At 46.9% G+C, this 20862-nt stretch overlaps 1 protein-coding gene across 2 annotated transcripts in view; it reads right to left on the minus strand.

Moving 5' to 3' along the window:
• LOC8028961 (probable ATP-dependent RNA helicase DDX23) overlaps window positions 1–20862 on the minus strand; it is a 47806-nt gene that overhangs the window by 7092 nt on the left and 19852 nt on the right. Inside the window, exons 1-12 of one of the 2 annotated variants that reach the window (XM_029981406.4) lie at window positions 20673–20839; window positions 20418–20526; window positions 20279–20326; window positions 18472–18582; window positions 16893–16998; window positions 15875–16013; window positions 15278–15432; window positions 13995–14171; window positions 11222–11301; window positions 7507–7732; window positions 3373–3518; window positions 720–897 (exon numbers count right to left, since the gene is read on the minus strand). In XM_029981406.4, the coding sequence (XP_029837266.2) occupies window positions 720–897; window positions 3373–3518; window positions 7507–7732; window positions 11222–11301; window positions 13995–14171; window positions 15278–15432; window positions 15875–16013; window positions 16893–16998; window positions 18472–18582; window positions 20279–20326; window positions 20418–20521 (1470 nt within the window). In that variant the 5' untranslated portion in view covers window positions 20522–20526; window positions 20673–20839. Of the gene's footprint in view, window positions 1–719; window positions 898–3372; window positions 3519–7506; window positions 7733–11221; window positions 11302–13994; window positions 14172–15277; window positions 15433–15874; window positions 16014–16892; window positions 16999–18471; window positions 18583–20278; window positions 20327–20417; window positions 20527–20672; window positions 20840–20862 lie in introns of those variants that run through there. The other variant, XM_042294039.1, reaches the window with a different exon arrangement.

A 20862-nucleotide genomic window follows, 5' to 3' on the forward strand; every position in this document is an offset into this window, starting at 1 on the left:
CAATAAGCAATGTCAAGGGTGCTTTTCCATCCTCCTTGCTAAACATGCATCACCACGTGCCACAGACCCTTTTGCTCTTTCCCCGTCTTCCATGAGCATTTGCATATTCCAAGTAGGTAGCTGTTCAAACCAAAAGTAAATAAGTTTGGTCAGTATTTGTGGACAGGAACACGTTTTATTTTTTGGTTTTCCTACGCAAATAGGCATAGTATTATGTCTAGGTTTGAACCATAGAGTTAATATAACAATCTAGAAGAAAAGGTCCTATGCATTCCGGCCGCTCCGGAACGGTGGTGCATAGACATACACATCGGTGGTTTAAATGAGCAGTCCTGATGGGCCAATATCGCTGGCAACACCTTAATATATACACAAAGAAGCAGCAAGACATGTGCAAGGTCTGTACCTAGCTCTTTTTAGCTTACTTTGCATCAAAACACTGGCATCGAGCGCTGTATAAAAATGAATAAAGTTGATAAGCACTCAAAGAACTTTAACTCGTCGCAGCACAACGAACAGGCCTAACCTAAAGTCTGCTTCCTTTCCCCTCTCTTCTGTCACTTTCTCATTCTTTCTCTCAGGACTATTGACGCCAGCACCCACGATTCACCGTGTTCTGCTCTCGTCCTTATCCCCGATTTGAACCGCCCTTAATGCGGGGCAGCTTCCGTACACAACACTCGACCTCTAAGCCCGTGAAACCAGAAAGGGTAGCCGACCTCGCAGCCGAGGCGCAGTCGGAAGCCCTGCTCCTCTCGGGAGAGCCCTCCGATGACGGCCACGGTGCGTATCTCGAGCATCTTGGCGAACTTGATGGTCTCCTCCTCGATCTGCTGGGCCAGCTCGCGGGTGGGCGCCATGATGATGGCGTATGGGCCCTGGTCCGCGTCCTCCTGCCTGCAACCGGCCGTCCCTGAGTCAGTCGCTTCCCCGGCACAAAGCAGCGGGGCGACCGAACACCTAAAGTAAGGCGCCTGAAACACGTCTCCGACCGATGCGTTTACTATGTCCTCAAAAGCAGTTCCTCGATTTCTGCCCGACGACGTCGTAAAAGCGTCACGCCGTCGTCTGCCAGGATCCTGGCAGTGGCACGGCGGCAGAGGTGGATGCGGTGGATGCCCGTTTTGCCGCGGTTTGCTCCGCGACGAGACAGTCTACGGAAGTATCGGCAGCCAAGAATTGGGATGACGGCAACACTCGTTTTCGCTCGTGCTTCTCGACGGAACTTCTACGACCGATCGCTAGAATCGCAGCATTCGACAAATTGACATTTCGCCATTTACGACGTCGTTTGTTGCTGCCGCGGGACCAGTTTTGAAGCGTGGGAGGAATAGGAAGCTCAGCACACCGGTCACAGATGCGTTTCAGGCACCATGGTGAGGAGTAGTTTGTCCAAAAGACACTGGGCTCGTTTGATTTAACTCCACCAGTTCATGTTTGAGCAGAAAAGTGTAGAGGAGTGCAGAGCAGTGCACACATGGGCAGGGCAGTGTATTCAGGTATTTGTGTTAAAACAGGCTGTACCCGTAAATCGAGTATGGCAGTGTGCGCAGAGTGTAGCTGATGCAGGATGTGTAGGTAAATCGAAGGAGCCTACTGACAAGCCAAACGGAGAACCCTGGCTCATCGTTGAAGGCCGCTAGACTGCGCATCGTTTGGAATTTGTCAACGATTATAGCTGGATATTATGGCTTTTGAAAAAAAATGACCGCATCTCCACGTGGTGAATGATGTTGATTAGGGCGAAGCTCTGGTGGTGCTGATGATACTGATTTTTTTGTTCATAGGTAGTGCTGATTTTTTTTATTGCTCATAGGTAGTGCTGAATTCCGGGTTGCGTTTCGACTTCATTATTACTGCTTTAAGGACCATGCCGAGCTTTTCATTCGTTTTCATCCATGTCAGAAAGAGAATGTGGGGTATGGAATGTGGTTATATACGCATTTGAGCATTTGACCGCAGTGCCCTCTCGTCTATAAAAGTTGAGCCAATGCATGCAAAGTTTAATGCGATTATATCTGCATTTGACCGCAGCGCCTTCTCCTGTATAGATGCTGAGCGGCTACATGCAACGCTTCATCCATGACACCCCCAGCTCTTGAGTTACTACCACATCTCAGAGCCCCCTACTCGTCCCGCAGTCGTGGCCAAGTGGTTAAGGCGATGGACCAGAAATCCACTGGGGTCTCCCCGCACAAGTTCGAATCCTGTCGACTGCGCAAACATTTTTTTCTTTTTTTAAGAAGACAGATAAGATGGCAATCGATGTGAGCACGAATGCCGAACGGACAGGGCTAGACCCTAAGGAGCTTCGCCCCTAAAAAAATGGGATACACCCGCCAACAAAATTTTCGTTGAGTTGGTTTAAAAAGAATTATTACCACAATTTAACAAACAAATTGTGAGATTTGACATAAACGACAGAGCACCAGGTGACTAGTCCTGGCAAAAGACCTCTTTTGTCTCCTTTCTAACCTTGGGCGATAAACGAAGAAAAGCTTATCGTCCGCATCCGTTTGGGACAGTGGGTGAATGCTGGTCTGTTTCTGAGTCACAACAAAAGCCAATCTAAGAATGTAATCATGCTAGCAGTTAATTTGATTCTACCTCTAGACGATACAACTTGGGTTTCCTTAAGAGAAAAAGAGACAATGTTTATATAATGGTGGAGATACCATGTAGCACTAATGGTAGAAGACAATGTTTATATAATGGTAGAGAGTGCATTTCTCGTAAATATTGTCTATAAATAAAATTGCCTTTCGCGCCTTTGAGGCATTTGTATCTGGATATTATTTATTTTTGGTTCCAACTTCGAGAATGGGAAATATTCAAAAGCTATACTGCCAAATAAACCATAAATTCAACCGAAGTAAACCTCAATAAACACAAGATTCTTGATAATTAGAACTGTGGATACTTGCCAAACTCGCAATAAAAACCGAAGTGCGAAAGGACCCTAGGAATTTCACCAGAAAGATATGAGCTTATCTTGATCGTATCTGACAAGCTCAGAGACAAACAAAATAATTTGCGAACAAGCTGGGCACAGGCTATGTTACTTCACGTGAGACCCTGACGTCAAGGTCGTAAAAGCGATACAGTCCTTGTGGGGCTACATTGCTTATATGACCCCGACACGCGTGTCACTCGAGCGTAGTGCTCGAACATCACGCGTCACCCTTCCGAAGAAACCCAGCCCTCCAACTTGACGCTCGGGCTCTCAAACTAGGTTCCTAGGAACCCGGGGGTCCCCCCCAAGAGCCCTTGGGAGTTCCTCGAACTTGCAAGCCTATGAATCGGAGCCCCGTGTTTCCGGACAGCACCTTGCCGTGCACGTGTGGCTGTAAGCGAGAGGGTGAGGAGGCCCACCTCACGATCTTGGGCAGAGAGGTGATCCAGACGAGCAGGGGCAGCAGGAAGGCCAGCGTCTTGCCACTGCCGGTCTCGGCCACCCCAATGATGTCCCGGTTTTGGAGCCCGATCGGGATGGCCTGCCGCTGGATGGGCGTCGGGTCCTAAAACAAAACGAGACATTGTTTCCACGGAAGAAAACCCACCGATGTCCCGGGAAGGTGAATTCCAAATGGCGGTCGTACGGTGACCGAAACGGGTCTTTGATCATTGTTTTTACTGCATCCATAGAAGCGGTCCCTCGATTTCCATCCGACGATGTCACAAAGTGCCGCGTCGTTGCCGGTCGCGACTCTGGCGGTGTCACAGTAGTGGTCGCGGATGTGGCAGACGACTATTCTGCTGCAGGTCGCCTCATAGCTTGACAGATCAAGAAAAATTCAGCAGCCTGCAGTTGGGACTCAGCGACCACAGCGACACTCGTGTTCGCTCCTACTTTTTGCCCGGACTTCTAGTACCGACCGCCAGGTTGCAACGTCCAACAACATGACACCCCAACTTATGTGATGCCACTTGCTGCCACTTCCGGACCACTTTCGATACATGGGCGGAATAGAAGGCCAAACAGACCTGTCGAAGACATGTTCAGGCACTGTAGCGGTCGTAAGTACTAACCCCAGAAGAAGGCCTGAAGAAGCACAACATGAGATTATTTTTATGAGTATTCCATAACATTTATTTCACAAACTATGTTTAAAACAAGATGAACCATTTAAAAAATTACAGGAATGTTCATTCGACCAAACGCTATGAAATGTGATAGCTTAACAGAAACATTGTTAATAAAACGTCAAGGACGACCTCTAGGATGACGTCAAGGACGGCACTGAGGACGACCTTTAGGATGACCTTAAAGGGACCATGAAATGATTTTAAAATCGAATTTCATCCACCGCACGTCGTAAAAGGTGTGAAAAGAAACACAAAAACACAAAACTAGGGAGCCAAAAAAAATTATTTGCTATAGAACTTTTAAAAGAAAACTGGACTCTTTTGCGCCTTCCTTCCTTCGCCTGTTCACTACGATGCATCCGCGGAAATGGAGCACGTCAGCCAAATCCAGGTCGCCTATTGGGTAAGAGCCTACCTCACCAGCACCACGATCGTAAACAATAAATAGCCGGCGAATGTTTCCTAAAAGGTTTGTTAAATAATATTCAGATCCACATTTTGTAGCATAATTAGAGATGTGTGGCGAAAATTGCAAAATTTGATAATGCTGAGAGCCAAGCGCCATCTATCGTGTGGTAAACGAAGCAACCACTGCGCGTGCGCAGTAGGGCAGGGCCGAGTTCAGAACGGTTATTTTTTTTGGTTTCCTTGACTGACTGAACGTTTGTTTTTCTACGTCTTCATCTCGCGCGTGCCGACTTCAAGCAGCAAGAAAAAAATGTACTTAAAACAGACCACGACGAACAAGAACGCTGGATCCACAAACACCCGAGAAGAGCGACAACAGCCGCGAATCCCGCTCCTACGAAGCTCTCAGGATATAGGCCTCACAGGCACTCCGACTCGGCGCAGCGTTGCTTCGTCGCAAGACCGTCTGCCTGCCTACGACCGGCTGGCGTGCTGAATGGAATATGCCCGCGCTACCTTCCCGTATTATAGTTTGATCGCTGACCTCAATTTTAGGTGAAGAGGTGAGGTCAATCTCTTCCCCTTGTTTTCCGAGGCAGGGTTGACGAACACTCGTCGAAAAGGGACCCTCGTCAATTCTCTCTTCTTGTTTTGTGTGATATAGAGCTGAAATAAACGCTGTATGGATTACCTTCGTAACACGGTATGTACACTTTGTTATTGGTATGCCATTTTTATTCTGACAGACTGCACGTCACTGTCGAGCTGTAACAGTTCGTGGGAGGTATACGCGCAATACCGGTCCAACCTTTCTTTGCCGAGTGTCGCGTCAGTATCGAGTTGCAATCGTAAAAGATCGGTCCCGAAGCGCTTACCAACAGCGCGAATACAGCACTTCCATCAAACGCGCGCGTCCGCTCCGAGTGTGAACAGGTATTTACGTGGCTCTTGCTGACACTCGTAGTTTAAACGTATCTTTTTTAACGTCGGCTCGCTCCTGCATCTCCGAGACCGCGAAAAACGCCGCGGCAATTTGTTTCCATCTACGTCGCTTCGCAAATGACTGACACTGGCCGCCTTTTACCAACAATGACAGTTGGGTTAACTTCTGGAGTCTTCACCGGAAGACTCGCTGCACTTCCCAACAGGCATAACGGCGTATGGGACTAGTCCCATGCTGTCGCTGTAGCGCAACGTATCATTGAATTTCGCTCAGCTGTGATGCGGCGATGAGAGGCGCCGATTCAGAAAATACGTCGGTGACATCGGCGCAGTAAAACCTACCGGCACACCCCAACTCGTCACCGCTAACGCTCCCATCTCCAACTGCCGAGAGAACTTCCGGTTCCGGAAGCAGCGTACGTCACGGCTTGTTTTGCGGTCAAGAAAAAGTCGATATTTCATTAATTTTTTGTGTACAAGTTAAAAACCGAGACGAAAACGGATGCCTGTTCGGCATTCAGTGAACATTGACGGTTTAATGTAAACGTTATCTGGAAAAAGTAAAAAAGTCATTTCATGGTCCCTTTAAGGACGACGTCAAGGACGGCATCTAGGACAACCTCAAGAGTGACCTCTAGGATGACCTCAAGGACGACGTCTAGGACAACGTCAAGGACAGCATCCAGGACGACATGAAGGACGACCTCAAGGACGCCATCTAAGACGACGTGAAGGATGGCGTTTAGGACGATGCCAAGGATGAAGTCCTAAAGGACTGCGTGAAGAAAGACCTCCAGGAGGATTTCAAGGACGACATTGAGGACTACATCAAGGACATCAGGTAATGTCAACCTTGGCTACCGATGCTTACTTGAACGGGGCTTACGCGAACAGATCCTACGAAACCGGCACTTGCGTGACCCTGATTACGCGATCTTGCACTACAGCCGCGGGCATTACGTGCTTTGATTATGCAACCTTGAGGACGTGACCTTGAGGACGAGAACATTACCTTGAGCAGAGTAGAACCTATTAATCTACTGCTTCAAAAAAACTAAAATTTGCCCCTTTCCTGCACTATTCTGGAAAAGCAGAGGGAACACAAAATGCATGCTGTGGTGCTTTGCAGTCATGCTGCATCGATAATCTTGGTATGCATGTTGTGCTTTGATGGCACTAAACTCATTGCGCACAGCGTCACTGAAAGAAAGCCTCGCCAAGGCAGGCGCTATCGCGGAGCACGAAGTTTGCGACCCCTGCTGTTGCGCTCCCCGGCTTTGACCCTGCCAGTCTGTGTCTCCCCGCTCTCTCCAAACAATGTTTCTTCCCCCTTGCCTCCTGCACCCTCCCCCGTCATGTGTGCGAGGGCGCTCACTCAACACCTTTTAGGGAATGATGCCATAGTGCCAGATTTTCTGCGTTGCCTACCAAAGCTCAGTGAGAGACAAAGATTGAAGTGCTATCAGCATTGAATTGGGACTTTCATTCAATCAGTGAGATTAGGAGTTCCAGCTGAACGGTGATGCAGCACTAGGGTTATGCTTTTCCGTTTCAAGACTGCGTAACATGATGCCCTAAGAGCCGGCCATATAACGCTGTTCGTGCTAAAAAATACCCGATAAAAACTTATCTGCCCCCGGTAATCTGTCAAAGGCATCGCAACGTCACTGCTTTCATACCTCTCAGCCGGATAAAGGCGGGTAAGGCTTACCCGACAGCTCCGATCACTCCACTTTTGCTAGTTTCCCTTGTCCTTTCTTCCTGTTCCACGCTCGGTGGGCAGCGGGGCGGGGGGGAAGTGGGGAGAGCTATGGGATATTTGAATTTCCGCCTTTCGGTGCTGCAACTCGTAACACCGAAAAAACAAATCTTTAGGCACATTTTTTTAAAGGTGCCTGCACCCAAACTCGCAGCTCTTTTTAATCCGAAAACTGCTTCAGGTTTCTTTTAATGGGAAGACTGAGAAAACCATTTCCAGCTGCCTATCGTGCATCGTCAGTCGCTCAAAATAAACTGTGTCAGGCTGGTGCGCGATGCCGCATTTTGCGAAAGACATAGACAAATTGTCACCTTGTAGCCCAGCTCCTTGATGATGTCCAGGATGGAGGAGGGCAAGGGGGACTCGTTCCACTTGCGAAGCGGGTTGGGGATGCGGCCTCCCTTGATGGTGATGTTGAAGTCTTCCCGGAAGATGCGCCAGTCTCGCTCCTGCATCTCCTCCAGGGACTTGTGGGACCAGTGCCGGTCGTCCCACTTCTGCTTCTCCTCCTTGCGCTTCACCTTCTTCAGCCGCAGCCTGCACGAAGCGTCGGCCACCGAGCGCGTTAGTGCAACGCGGCTAGGAGCACGTAAAGCGACAGCTCATGCCACAGAGCCCAAAGGTCTCGGGTTAATTCCCTCCCCCCTTACCTGTTTTAATCTGGATGGGCATTGTACTGGCATGCGGTCATGTGTCAGTACCGTGTAATGCACATTAAAGACCCCATGGCCTGTACTTCGTTTCACCTTAACTCGGCAAACAGCGAGGGCTACGGTCCCAGTGAGCCAATCAGCACATCAGAAGGAGAGACACGCGTGACTCTATCTCACCAGTTGTGCACGGTACAGTTGAAGCCATGGACGGGAGAGAGGGAAAAGTCGCTCTCATGAAAATTTCAAGTGACAGGCTAATCTTCTAGGGGGGACAAAGTGATGTCGGGGACACACACAAAAGAGGTCGGGTAAGAGGGACTTGCTCCTTCCTCTCTGCTTGAACTTAAGCTACGCTCCCTGTAGCTTTGGTAAGAGCCGTCACGCGCTTCGCCTCCATCACAATGATAGGCTCGAGGAGGACGTAGCACTCCCTCTTTGTCGCGTTACGGTAAAACAAAGTATGGCGGTGGTACCGCAGTGGGGAAGTTTCCCCATCTAGAGTGGAGACACCAGTTGCTCCACCTTTTTAGCTGCACGGAGAAGCAGCAGAGGGGTCTCCATGCCACGAAGCGTGGACTCGACGGCATGCCGGTCCTTTGAACGGACCCGCATTAATCGGTTTCTCAACGCATTGCGCTAAGATTTCCTTCAGAGGATAGATTGTGCATTTATAATTTGAAGGTTAGAGAATATGAGCTCACCTCAACCAAAAGAAAACATAACACCCCATCCTTTTTCTTCTACAAATAAATGTTTATCTAAGATGTTTTTTTTTTTGCAAAGTTTCTATAGGGAGTATTCACAGGCGGCCATATCTGTGTGCACGAATTCTGAGTGCGTGCTGATGGCGAGCTTCCACAGTTCTTTTGCAACATGCATTCCGCACCAACAAGCATGCCGGTCTTAGCAGCCTATTAATATTAGCTCGTTCTGAGAATGCGCTTTAAACAGCACTCACAAATATGGCGTCCAGTGAATACTTCCTATATAGCATTGCGGGCCATTGTGGTGTTTATTACGACTTAAAAATGGAAGAAGGAAAAAAAAATACAATAGGCTTAAATTTTATCTCTTTCATTTTGCAAACTTGAACTCTACAGTGGTCCACCACATCATTTGACGGTTTCACATGATCTTAAAGTGTAGCCCCATAAAAAAAACAAAAAAAACCTTGCATTGTGTCATTAAGAAAATAAATGAAATAAACTTATTCAATTTTTTACAAAAAGATGCACCATCTAATTATGGTACCTTTCTGATAAAGTTACATACCCAGCAATAGTATCTTTTTGATTGTTAAAATAACTGAAAACGATTCCTAGGGATCATCCTAAATATTTTAAGATTGAGAATTGTATTTGCAGAAAAAAAGAAATAGTTATAAAAAGCCCGATTTAAAAACTTTCGTCCAAATCTATGCCGGAGATGGCGAAATGGAGCATTCCTTGCCTTTTTGGATGACTGCAAACAGGAGGTGTCATTTAACTTCCATTTTTCCCTTGTCTTCGACCACGGTAATCACGAGCGCTCGCGTCTGCCAACCGGCCCAATAAGCGAAAACTTTGCTGCATAAAACGTTGCACGTGAAGAATGGTCCCATGGCAATTTGCCATGGGACCTTTCTTTATGCGCAGACGATGCATCATTTTTAAGTTGAAATCTATTTTCGACATGATCACATCTTTCATTTCGGGCAGGGAGGAAGGGGTCACTCGCTAAAACTGCACATAACGAAAGCATGCAACACTAATATCACGTATAACTTTGCAACCACACTACCTACGTGCCTTGATTTGGTATTGTTGTGTGAAGAAAAGAACCCATTACTCAATTACGCACAAACACGTGCGCAGATAACGCAGTTATTGCGCCACGCATTACACAATATGAGCTAAATTTAGCCTTGTGTGCAGCGTTCACAGGGGCTTAGCAAGGCAGCATGTTTGTCGATCCGAACGGGAGTGGTCGCATTTGAGACAGCTCACTCTGCCATGGTATGTGTAATCCATCAAACTCAAACCAGTCCTCATCGGGAGTTTAAAGGCTCACGAGTGCGTGATTTGCTGCAGAAATTTGACAGTTGCTTGGCTATGGTGCCTCCCGCGTTCGACACATAGGGTCTAAAAATGGCGCAAAGAGTCTTTGGCAGTAAGACAGAGGGAGGCCCAATCCTCGCCCGCCCCTTTGACCACGGCAGAATGACACGTCTCCATGGGGAGTGAATTGAGAGCAAGCACGGTTAGCTGTAACATAAGTTAAGCATGTAAGCTTCGTAATGTGCGAATAAATGTAAGTTGCATATTTGGCTACTTCGTTTCTCTACCCTAGTGCACACACACTCTCCGCAGCACGTGCAAGACATCTCACATACCCCATTGCGGCTCTGCCCCCCACACTACTGCCCGCCCGATTTTTTTTCATCCCGGTTTTCCGCTTAGTGAGTCTCAAACACTGGAAAATGATGTGTCGCAGACTTGGTGAGCGACGAGAAGCAGAGTTTGCTATTTCTGTAGGTACTCCGTACTCCGCTGGTCAGTGTTCGCCACTAATAATTAGAGCCTCATCAAAGTGGTCACGCACAAAAAAAGGCTTAAGGTGCACCTAAGCGCTTCTTATGAGTTGTGAATGCGAAAGCACGCACACCGCTCTTTGCTCCCTTTCGTCTGCGGCGTACGGCGCGCTGACCTTGGGAGTGAAGCTTTGCGGGCACGCAGCGCCATCGATGAGCGATCGTTGAAACCGACGCACAGCGGCCAGTAGAGCCTCGTCGACGCATGCCAGCCAATGGGACCGAAGCCGAAAAAACATCAGCTTTACTTCGCTCCTTTGGGATCGGGGAAACTAGGTGCCGTGTCTAGGCTTTCCGTGTGGTTTTATAGCTGGGAGCAGACTCCACTTGGAGAAAGGATTTAAGGTGCCGTTTTCGCACTCCAAACTGATAATGTTGGCTTGCTCCATAAAACAGTTAATGCTTTCGCATTAAAAAAAAAAGAAAACAAAACAAAACCGTAGTTTATGCTAGACTCTGATGGACTCAATCAAGCAACGCCAAAAGCGTATCGTTACGGCGTTCATCGTCTTTGTGCATCTGCCTTCACTGACTAAACCAATCATGCAGAGTGATTACATATCCACAAAGAAAGCGAGCGATATGACTACACACTTTTGGCGTCGCTCAAGTGGCTCTGTTTGATTGTAGCGTCCAATGCGGTCGGACTCGGAGCGGAACAGACCATGCAAGCTCCTAAAAACACCTTTGACACAGTCTGAGGCGTCGTCCTATGAAGTTGATTTCGGGGTGCAGATGTGCTTCCCAGGCACTTGCTAGTTTGACACGGACTGTGCTGGGTCAAATTGCCAAGTCTGGACTTACACTTCCTGGTCCTTCTCGGCCTGCGTCCTTCTGCGCTCGAGCAGTTCGCCGTAGAACTTGGATTGCTCCTTCTTTTGGGCCTGCAAAGTATGTGCGGAACACGTGCCAATTGTCCGCAGTTGGAATTATCCGTAGGGGGCTCAATGGGCGCTTGGCAGATCGGAAGATTTAATATAAAGAAGAGGGCAAAGGGGAGCTACAGCAGTTCTTTGAGCTACCTGAACTAAACAGATTTTTGCAATGCTTTACTCTTCCCGGCGTGCTATTTTTAATCTCTAAATTTAATGTGGCTATTGAGAAAACGGCAAATGAAGGTCATGCCAGAACCAACGGGGGGCGACGTCACATGATGTAGGTATAACCTGCAACTTGAGCTAGCAATCTAAAAAAACAGAATTTTGAGCGTTTTAATGCAGAATGTGTTTCATCAACCTATTTCCACGGAATTCTGTAACGTTTGGCTGTAGGGACCGGCTGTGATGACACCAAAAAACAATGCACCCATAGAAAATCATATAGAAAAGGAAAGACGTTTACAATTTTGTGTAATGCTGAATTAGAGTGCAGCTCTTGAGGAGGAGGAGGAAAAGGAGGGGAGGGTACGGAGAGAAGGGTAAGCCCCTTCTCCCCCTCCTCCTCTTCTGTTCCCCTCCCATTTAGCGGGAAATTTTCGATAAATCTTCCGCTAAACTTAGCGGGGAAAGTTTTTTACCCATAGTGCAATGCGCGGTTACGCCGACCGCAACACAGCTCAAGCCGGAGACGGACGCATAAGGATGCTCTAAAAGACTTCACAGCCCAGGCAAGATTTGAACTCGCTACCTTGAGATGGTAAGCCAAGTGCTTTGTCAGGGGCCTGACCATTCAAAGGTGGACTCATCTGCATTGTGTGCGAACATGCGATCGTGCGCTTTGCGTGACCGCACGTTCGTCTTAAAATGCACTGATGTTGCGCTCCCGAAGGAGCACAACATCAGTACGTTCTGAGGCGAATTCAATAGTCCTCAATCTCAAGGGAAACCAGTGACTATCAATTTTTTGCCATTAAAGATTGGCACCGGCGTCACTAAATGTTTATAATGTGCCACAGTCAACATTTTCTCCTAGAGGGAACAAAAACGGCTTCTCCAGCTAGTCGCATGCACTCACACGATGAAGAAAATCTGAGGCAGACAAAAAGACAAAAACAAAAACAGCGAATAGACAGGGGGACGCAAACGCGGGAGTACTAATGTGAGCGGGATGTTGGCAAATATTTATTAAACCGTTTGCTCAATTTAAATGGTTAAAGTCGGAAGCAAGCACGCAAAACTCCCTCGTAGCTTAAATCACCCCTGCAATTAATTCTGAAAGAGGTCCCGGGCCAGTTTGCTGGTGAATGCGGAGTATCTCTCCCAGTGGCTAAAAGAGCTGCAAGATGGTTTCTGAGGTCACATGACTGGCTCCGTGGGGAGAAAGTATCTAGCGTTCCAGCCTATTCTGCTAAGCAGACGTAAGCGTCGCCCATAGTTTTCTTTAAGTCTCGCTCAAAACGACCTTTCCCAGAAATAAATTTACATGCCACTCCTAAAGTACACAAATGTGATTCATTTCACTTACATTTCAGGCCTGCTCACCCTCTCTCTATCTATCTATGAATGCAACTGCAGGTGTTTGGTCTCAACAACCAAGAACCGAGGCATATTTATTTTATTTTTCGAAAAAAGTAGAGGATGGCAGAAGCAAAGGGGGAAGGCACGTGAGTGCGCGTGCCCTTCCGTCTGCTTTTGCCATCCTCCACTTTTTTTTTACGGTTTATTGTTTTTCTTTTTTTACACAATGTCCATACAATTTTTTGTGACGTCAATTTTTTCACTAAATTTAACGGGGAAACTAAATTGGTGCATAGGTTGTGACGTCAATTTTTTCGCTAAATTGAGCGAGGAAACTGTTTTCATTGCGTCAGTATTTAAGCTAAAGTTAGTGGAGAAAGTGTTGCCGTGGCTAGGAAACAGTATATTCATATAGGTAAAAATCTCGAGTACGGCATTCATTCGAATATAAGTCTACCTTTTTTTTTTCCCGTAATGTTTGTCAAAAATTAAGCGTCGGCCTATAATCATGACCAAAGAATTTCGACCTACATTCGTGACCAAATTTCGCGACCCTACCAAGGGCGTGGTGCTATTGAGTCACAGAGTCGGTGTCGCCCTAAAGCCGCAACACTTCTTGATTCAGAAAGCTTTTGGTGCACGAAAACAACCGAAACAGCAGCAGCCGGCAGCCTGGCCGTCGTGGCCACCGCTGGCGCGCGTCCCTCCTCATTTGTTACTCACGGCGACTCGCAGCATTGCAAAGCGTTTTTGTATTTGGTCTTTCATTGTTTCACCCGTCTTCACCTTCTTCTGTTTCTTGTTGTCGTCATTTTGCAACGGTGTCAGTGATGTATTTTTGCGAATTTGTGAGGATGTCCACGAAGCTGACGAAGCTTCCGACAACGATGACATGTCCGGAAGTTTTGACGATGATTAAGTTTTTGGCATCACACTGTGATTTAGCTGAGAGCGCTGTAAATAAAGGTTTTTTTTTTTTTTCTTTTGCCGCAAACTTTTCCCTGTTCTTTACAAAAAGAAAAAAGGTTGACCTATATTTAAATTATTTTTTTCTTCTTGACAAATTTAATATAAAGGCATTGACCTAGATTCGTGGTTGAATTATATTTGAGTAAATATAGTAGTAGGCTAATAATGCTATCGCATTGAAATGAAAACTTAAAAGGAAGCCGTATCCCTACCTTGAGGTCGATGCCCCCGATGTGCCCCCTGCCATAGAACTGAACTGTGTGCTTGTCCTTGTAGATGGGGTTGTAGTCCACAGCTGTGTCCTCCGACGCATCCCAGTCGAAGACAAACTTGCGGTCGTTGAGGCGCCGCACCCGCCGCTTTTTCTTGATGATCCCCAGGTAGCGCTCCTGCAAGGCCAATGCCCATTGCACATGTGCTGTATCTAGAAATGCCCAACCCTCACCAATGATTACAAGTTTAAAGCTTGAGTCTCTGTCATTGAAGTCTCAATACAAAACAAACACGGTGCTGGACAGCTTTGGAAGAGTGTCACTGAATAGTCTTAAGAATGGGAAATTTGCAGTTCTATTCCAATACCCCATGCTTTTGCATGCGGTATGAATCAGGACTCCAAGTATTGAGGGCCTCCGCTTTATAAACACCTTCACAAAGCTTTTCTGGATAAGCCAAGTGGATCAGCGACAATTTCTGAATTGAGAAAAGGAAGACCGTACAAAATGTTTTTTCTAAAACCTACCGAACAATGTATACTTTGACAGCAATTTTAAGAAAGCTACGAACATGAGGTCACAGCCTTCTAAACTTTGCTATGCTTCACCTTGTAGGAGCTGTAGACGAGCGAAGGTTATTGTGTCAGTGTCTTCTTTTGGAACATGTCAGAGAACATGCAAGCAAGAAAACCTGTCAGAGCTATGAGTGCATGCTTATAGCCTCGATTCCACTAGACATGGTTTGAATCATATGGCGCTGTGTCATTCAATGACACTGAGCTATTCTATTTGAAGCAGCATTTGCACACCCCTACATAACATGCTTCCTCTACACACACAGCAGAATCTATTTTCCAGACTATAGTTCACACCCAGGACATAATTCGTTAGGGCCCATTTGGATTAAAAAAAAAAAAAGTTTCCCGTAAAAACTGCTTCTGGTGCATAGTTTGATTGTAAAATTCTCACACACTGCCCACCCTGAGAAACACTCTTTATTGGTGCACAAGGGAGCTTGTACTATACGAAATTCATAATTAACATAACGTCTTATTCAAAATATCATGACGCCTTTGCATAATGAACAATTTTGAAAAACAAATAATTTGTGTGTAATTTGCACTTGTAGGTAGTCCACACCACATAAAATTTAAACTTTTAAACATGTATATAGTTTGAAGACTATAATCTGAAAGATACGGTGCCTTCAGAGATGTAAGTAATACAGGCCAGCCGGTTTTCTACAGCCGTCCCACGTCCGAGGGAAGAGTCGACAGACAAACCTTGATGGCCTCAAACTCCTTCTCCTTGTCTTTGTGCTCCCGCACCTTGTCCCTGTCGTCCTCATCCTCATCCTCCCGGAAGCGCTCCCTCTCCCTCTCTCGCTCCCGCTTCTCTCGGATTGCCCGCCTGTCCAGCATCCGGTCGGGAATGTCGTCTGCAAGCAATCCAGTGGACACGACTCTCGCAAGGAGCATTCGCAACTAGAGGACGGTCACAGTGGATCTTACGCTGCAAAACAAGTCCAAGAAATCAGCACTTGCACATAGAAAGCTGAAGTTTTTGTCAAATCTGCATCGAGGTGGCGGATTTGGCCTTGGGAAATTTCAGTTATCTTTCTGTAAAGGAAGATGACTGCACGACCGAGCTAGCGATGAATGTGACTTGTGGCGCCAACTCCTGACAGGCGCAGTGAGCAGATGATGCACTCTCGTCTGCTAACTGCGGTGGTGGCTTCTCCAAACCCATGCCCATTCTTTGGATTCTCCGAGCAACCCGCTCGGTTGGCTCCCAACATCGGCAGCATGCCTCCAATGCTTTAATTTGTCCCCCAAGAAAAACCGCGACAGCGCGTGGACTTGATCCCCACATCGACTTGCCTGTGCTATGCTTGGCCTGCTCAAAGAACTGCTGCCGCTTCTTCCTCTCCTCCTCCTGCCTCTGTCTCTGCCCCTGAATCTCTTCCTGGCGTCTCTTGATTGCCTCGGCCTCCCTCTGCTCTTTCGTCAGGAACACGGGCTGAAAAAACATGGTCGGAACAAATCGTAAGGTGGAGCCCTTGACGTGAGGTTCTCGAATTGAATTCCTAAAAACACGGGCGGGGGGGGGGGGGTTCCTCACAATCCCGAATTTCCTCCACTGTTCCTGTCCCTAAGTAGTGTTTCCCCATTTCAGCACTATTTTAGTTGATTCGAGCCACTCACTGATGCATAGTTATGAGTCAAACACTCCATAGTATGTGCATCACTTTTTACAAGGTCTGTAGGCTCCTGAACTGCTCTACCTCGACAAAGCCGACACCGGGAAGGGTCCCTCGGCTATCAGTCAAGGTAGAGAGAGGTGCTCATATTCCGCGAGATTGAAGAGTTTAAGAACCGCTCTTCAAGAGTATAGTACCCCCAGATGGCAAGCTACGAGGAATTCGTTTTTGATGCTTTGGATCAGACACTCAACAAACTGGTTTATGCGGCAAGCTAGCTTCTCACACAGATAGCAAACGGTAAATCCCAGATGGCAAGCTACAAGGGATTCGTTGACGCTTTGCTTCACACTCCACAAACTGGTTTACGCGGCAAGCTTGCTTCTCACACGGACGGTAAACAGTAAATCACGACACCGAGTTCTGATAAGAGGAAGCAACAGGCACAAAAACGCGTCGTCGTTTGCTAGTCGTAGCCCCGGCTGCCTCACCTTTTCTGCGGCTGTCTGGAAATCGCCAATTCTCGCGGACGAGAACTCGGTCTTCGAGAAAGAAGAGTCGAGACACTTCAAAGGGCACACTGTTTTGGTCGACTTCAGTACGAAAATAATTGTGCACTAAAAAGTGTTTCTTCGTCACGATCTCTTAGAAGTAACCAAGTTCCAGTGTGCCTACAGCGCTCCCTAGTGGGGGCTCACCTTGCTGCGGGCCTCCTCCTCGGCCTTCTTCTTGGCCATGAGTTCCTCCAGGGAGAGTGGCTCCTTCTTCACCTTCCCAGACTCCTCCTCATCCTCCTCCCCATCCCTGGAGAGAAGAAGAGAGGACACATCATGCTCCGATTGGCCTCTTGCCGGCACCTGAGCTCCTCAAATGCCAACAGACCCTTTTCAAAAGTGCATGCCATATAGTGGCTGCGGTGCCTGTTATCCGGGTACGCCATCGCTTGGGCATATACTAAAATAAAATTATGATTCATTATAGGGATGGCTAAAGACACAAAGCAGACACACAATGATTTCCTCTACACAGGCCTACCAACCATAAGCAGGTATGCCACACATGAAACAGTGGTGAAATGTATGAGGTAAGTTTATATTCGTTGCTCGAAAATGTTGTCCATCGTGAACTATTTAAACAGCCCATGACACCTCAAAACAAAAATTAAATTTGTTAATCTTGCAAAAAGTTGTCTATTGTGAAACATTAGGCACGTCGAGTGTGCTTCTTATCGAGCACCGGTGCACTGCGGGGAAGCAATACCCGTGAAAGCGAGCTATGCAGCAACGCCATTCAAATTAGGTGGCTTATAAATATATTAAAAACATAGCAGGACAACCAAAATTCCTGCATTTGTTTGAATTAACCAGAAGCATAAAATATCCAAGTTTGATTTATTGCGCGCCTACTGTATATGGCTTATTTCTTCACATTTTTTTGTGTGAACTTTATTAACCCTTTTTTTTTTCGTCCCTAAATTTTTTTTTTTTTTTGCACAGACTTTTTGATGTTGTTATGCCAACAACATTGTGATCGGTATTTTTTTGGTAATTCGTTATTCTTCTTTACAACCTCTAACATTTATACGAAGCTGGGTACCAACTACGCATCGTGTCGATATTCACTTTTTCGCTTAGCCTGCCACATCCCGTGTCGACATTTTCCACTCTTTCTTATTTTTGAGTGCAACTAATAATAATATAATTTGTATCATTATCATTGCTATCGTTATTACTAATATTTTGCTCCTTCAAGCTCGCAGCAAACTGTGAAGCCGCAGCACCCGGTTCTGAAGTGGAACAGGAAAATGAGTTTGGCAAACAAATTCAACAAAATAGCCCTGTTTCGCAATTGAGGGGAACTATTCCTTTTAATGGTTATTATTTAAATAACAAATACCACGGAATGCTGGGAGCAATAAAGGGTTCTTAAGGGGTCAGTACAAACAACAAGGAAGAAATGATTTGAGAACGAGTAAAACAGTACACACCAAGCACCGCAAAACCCAAAAGTAAGGCAGTGGCCATCGGCATCTGCTGCAAGGGCTAGTCAAGACCTTGTGGACAATTTTGTGCTTTCCCCTTTTTGTGCCAACCCAAAAAGGCTGGTTCTGGTAGTGCTAACTTTCTGTCATCCTCTGAACGTCAAGAGACGATGCCGTTTGCTGCGTTCAAGGCTGCGTCCACGGTGCCCCGCTTTGCAACACCAAACTCGCGGGTTTTGGTATGTCCGGTGAACGCACTCGGTCCTGACGACCACCTGCACAGGTCGGTGACTTACTTAGACCTGTCCTTGTTCTCCTTGTCCTTGGGACGGTCTCTGTCCTTACGCCTGTCCTTGTCGCGCCCCTTCTCTCGGTCCTTCTTCTTCTCCCTGCTGCGGGACCGGGACCTGGGGAAGACGAGCGGACATTTCATCAGATGAGCAGAGAGAGAAAGAAAGTTGATGGGAAAGAGATAAAGGACACGGACACAGAATGGATAGGAGAGACAGGAGGTGTAGAGAGTCTAGATTTAAGAGAAGGAGCAATTCAGACCATGGAGAGCATTTGAAATTTAATGGTGGATGCCTCCTGCACAGATCAGTTGCAAGTGCACATGCACAGTGTTGTCGCGGGGCGAGTAGGAAAACGGGCAGAGAGGCGGGGGCACTTGCCAGGCGGTTAATGCCCTCTACTCCTCCTGGCACCTCGCATCGCAAACGCAGCCCATAAACCACGTTAACTTGATCAAGCAGTTGGTAAAACTCCATAGTCAGTTAGGAAAAGAGTTGATCGCAGACAGATGGACACCAAGAATTTATCAGAAGATCGGGGATCCACTAACAACAACTTTATGTGCAGGCCTTGTCTCCTAGGTGGTGTTGATAGAAGTGACCATAAAATGGGAGAATTCATTGGAAACAGAAAAACAGCGTATACCCGCAAGACACAGACGCCCAGGGAGAGGGAGACCGGAGTTGGAAATAAAAATTTAATTACCAGAGATGAAGATGCAGAGCGGTGATCCGAAATAAGGTGAAAACTGATTAGAAATTCCTAATTTGCGAGAAAGTTGATTGGTGAGACTGACATGTAGGAAGGTTGTCCGAGACTTGATCAGAGAGATTAAGAACTTGTTGAAGAGAAAAAAGCAAGGTGTAGTTGGGCGAGTCGGTGCAGGGTAAGAATAAATATAACAGCATAAAAATGACACAGGGACAAGTGGAGGGGTGCTGCCTAAATGACTGGCTTCACAAGCACAATAACAACGTGTAAGAACAGAATGGTGGCTATCTTGACTTGCATTGCAGGACTTGCGGTTGTACCCCACTGTTGGACAAATGCGTAAAATTTGGGAAATGCAAGTCAACGTTAATACGCAAAATTGTAGAAGCAAACACATTGATTATTTAGGAGACACGTGTGTTGCTATGCCATCAATAGTTATCGAAAAAAAAGCTGGTTTTCCTTAGAACGAGATAGTTTTTTTTCCCGATTATGCTCTGTGATGGTTGTTTCCTTTGTGTATGTCGTTTTGTTTGTTGTCATTGTGACAATGGTTTAGACTATAAATACCGGAACACGTATTCAATAAAAATCACTTGAAAGTTGCGCCTTGTCGTGTCCTGTTGCCCCCTTTTTTCCTCGTCCTTGCTGCACACAAGACTGCATAAGATGGAGGACAGAGTGGAAGTCTGATTTGGCAGCACAGAGGTAAAGCAGTGCCAGAGAGGGATGAAAATCAATTTACATTGACATGTAACCAGACACATTACTCTCTTCAGAGCCTTCATTTATTTTCTCTCTCTCTCAATCGGTGTGGAAAATTGAGCATGTTGGTGACTAGAATGCAAAACCGAAAGGAAGGCATCCAGGACAATGAAGGGCGCAAGTTTACGTGCTTTTTCGCAGGGGTCGTGGTGGCGTCAGTACGCCACGCTCTAATTGGCTCTGATTGAAGGATAGTGGGTAGACCTCAAGGTAGTTAGCATTGAGGGCTACCCACTATTCCTCAATCAGAGCCAATCAGAGCTCGGCGTTCTGACGCCACCAAAACCCCTGAAAAGAAGCAGACGAACTTGCGCTTCGCATATTATTGGTACGTACCGTTTCTCTCTGCTTCTGGAGCGCTTCCTGCGTTCTTTGCTCCGAGACCTGGATTTCGAATGCATCACATTTAGTAAGCGGTTCGGGCTCTTGTTTGGGCGACGCACACCGGCGCGTCCCGGCGTCGCTTCCCGCTTACCTGTGGCGCTTCTCGCGTTCCCGGCCGCGATCCGAGGGTCTTTTGGGCTCCGCCGAATTCACGGCCGATTTGGGCTGCACGCGGCTGTCGTCATCCGAAGCCATTCGGTCTGCGGGAAAGAATAAAGCGGCTTTGTCACACTTGGGAGCTTTCTCCTAAGAGCCTTGACGCGAGCTAAAACACCGAACTCGATTCGTAAATGCCGCGACAGTGAACTGCGTCCCGAGGAAACGCTACTTTTTTTTGTAAACTCACGTTTTGCAGCTGTCCTGCGGACGCTGCTTGTAGAAGGCTGGTGTTATAAAGGAAGTTTATTTGCTGTAATAAATTCACATCGCCCAGAGAGCGTACGTTCAACAAACGATCAGCGATGAGCCAGGCTTTTAACCGGATGTAAATAAAGCTACCGGAACCAGATTATCGATGCGTTGAACTTGCCGGAACG

Source organism: Ixodes scapularis, unplaced genomic scaffold (genome assembly GCF_016920785.2).
Source record: "Ixodes scapularis isolate PalLabHiFi unplaced genomic scaffold, ASM1692078v2 PGA_scaffold5__190_contigs__length_132052651, whole genome shotgun sequence".
Classification (NCBI taxonomy): domain Eukaryota; kingdom Metazoa; phylum Arthropoda; class Arachnida; order Ixodida; family Ixodidae; genus Ixodes; species Ixodes scapularis.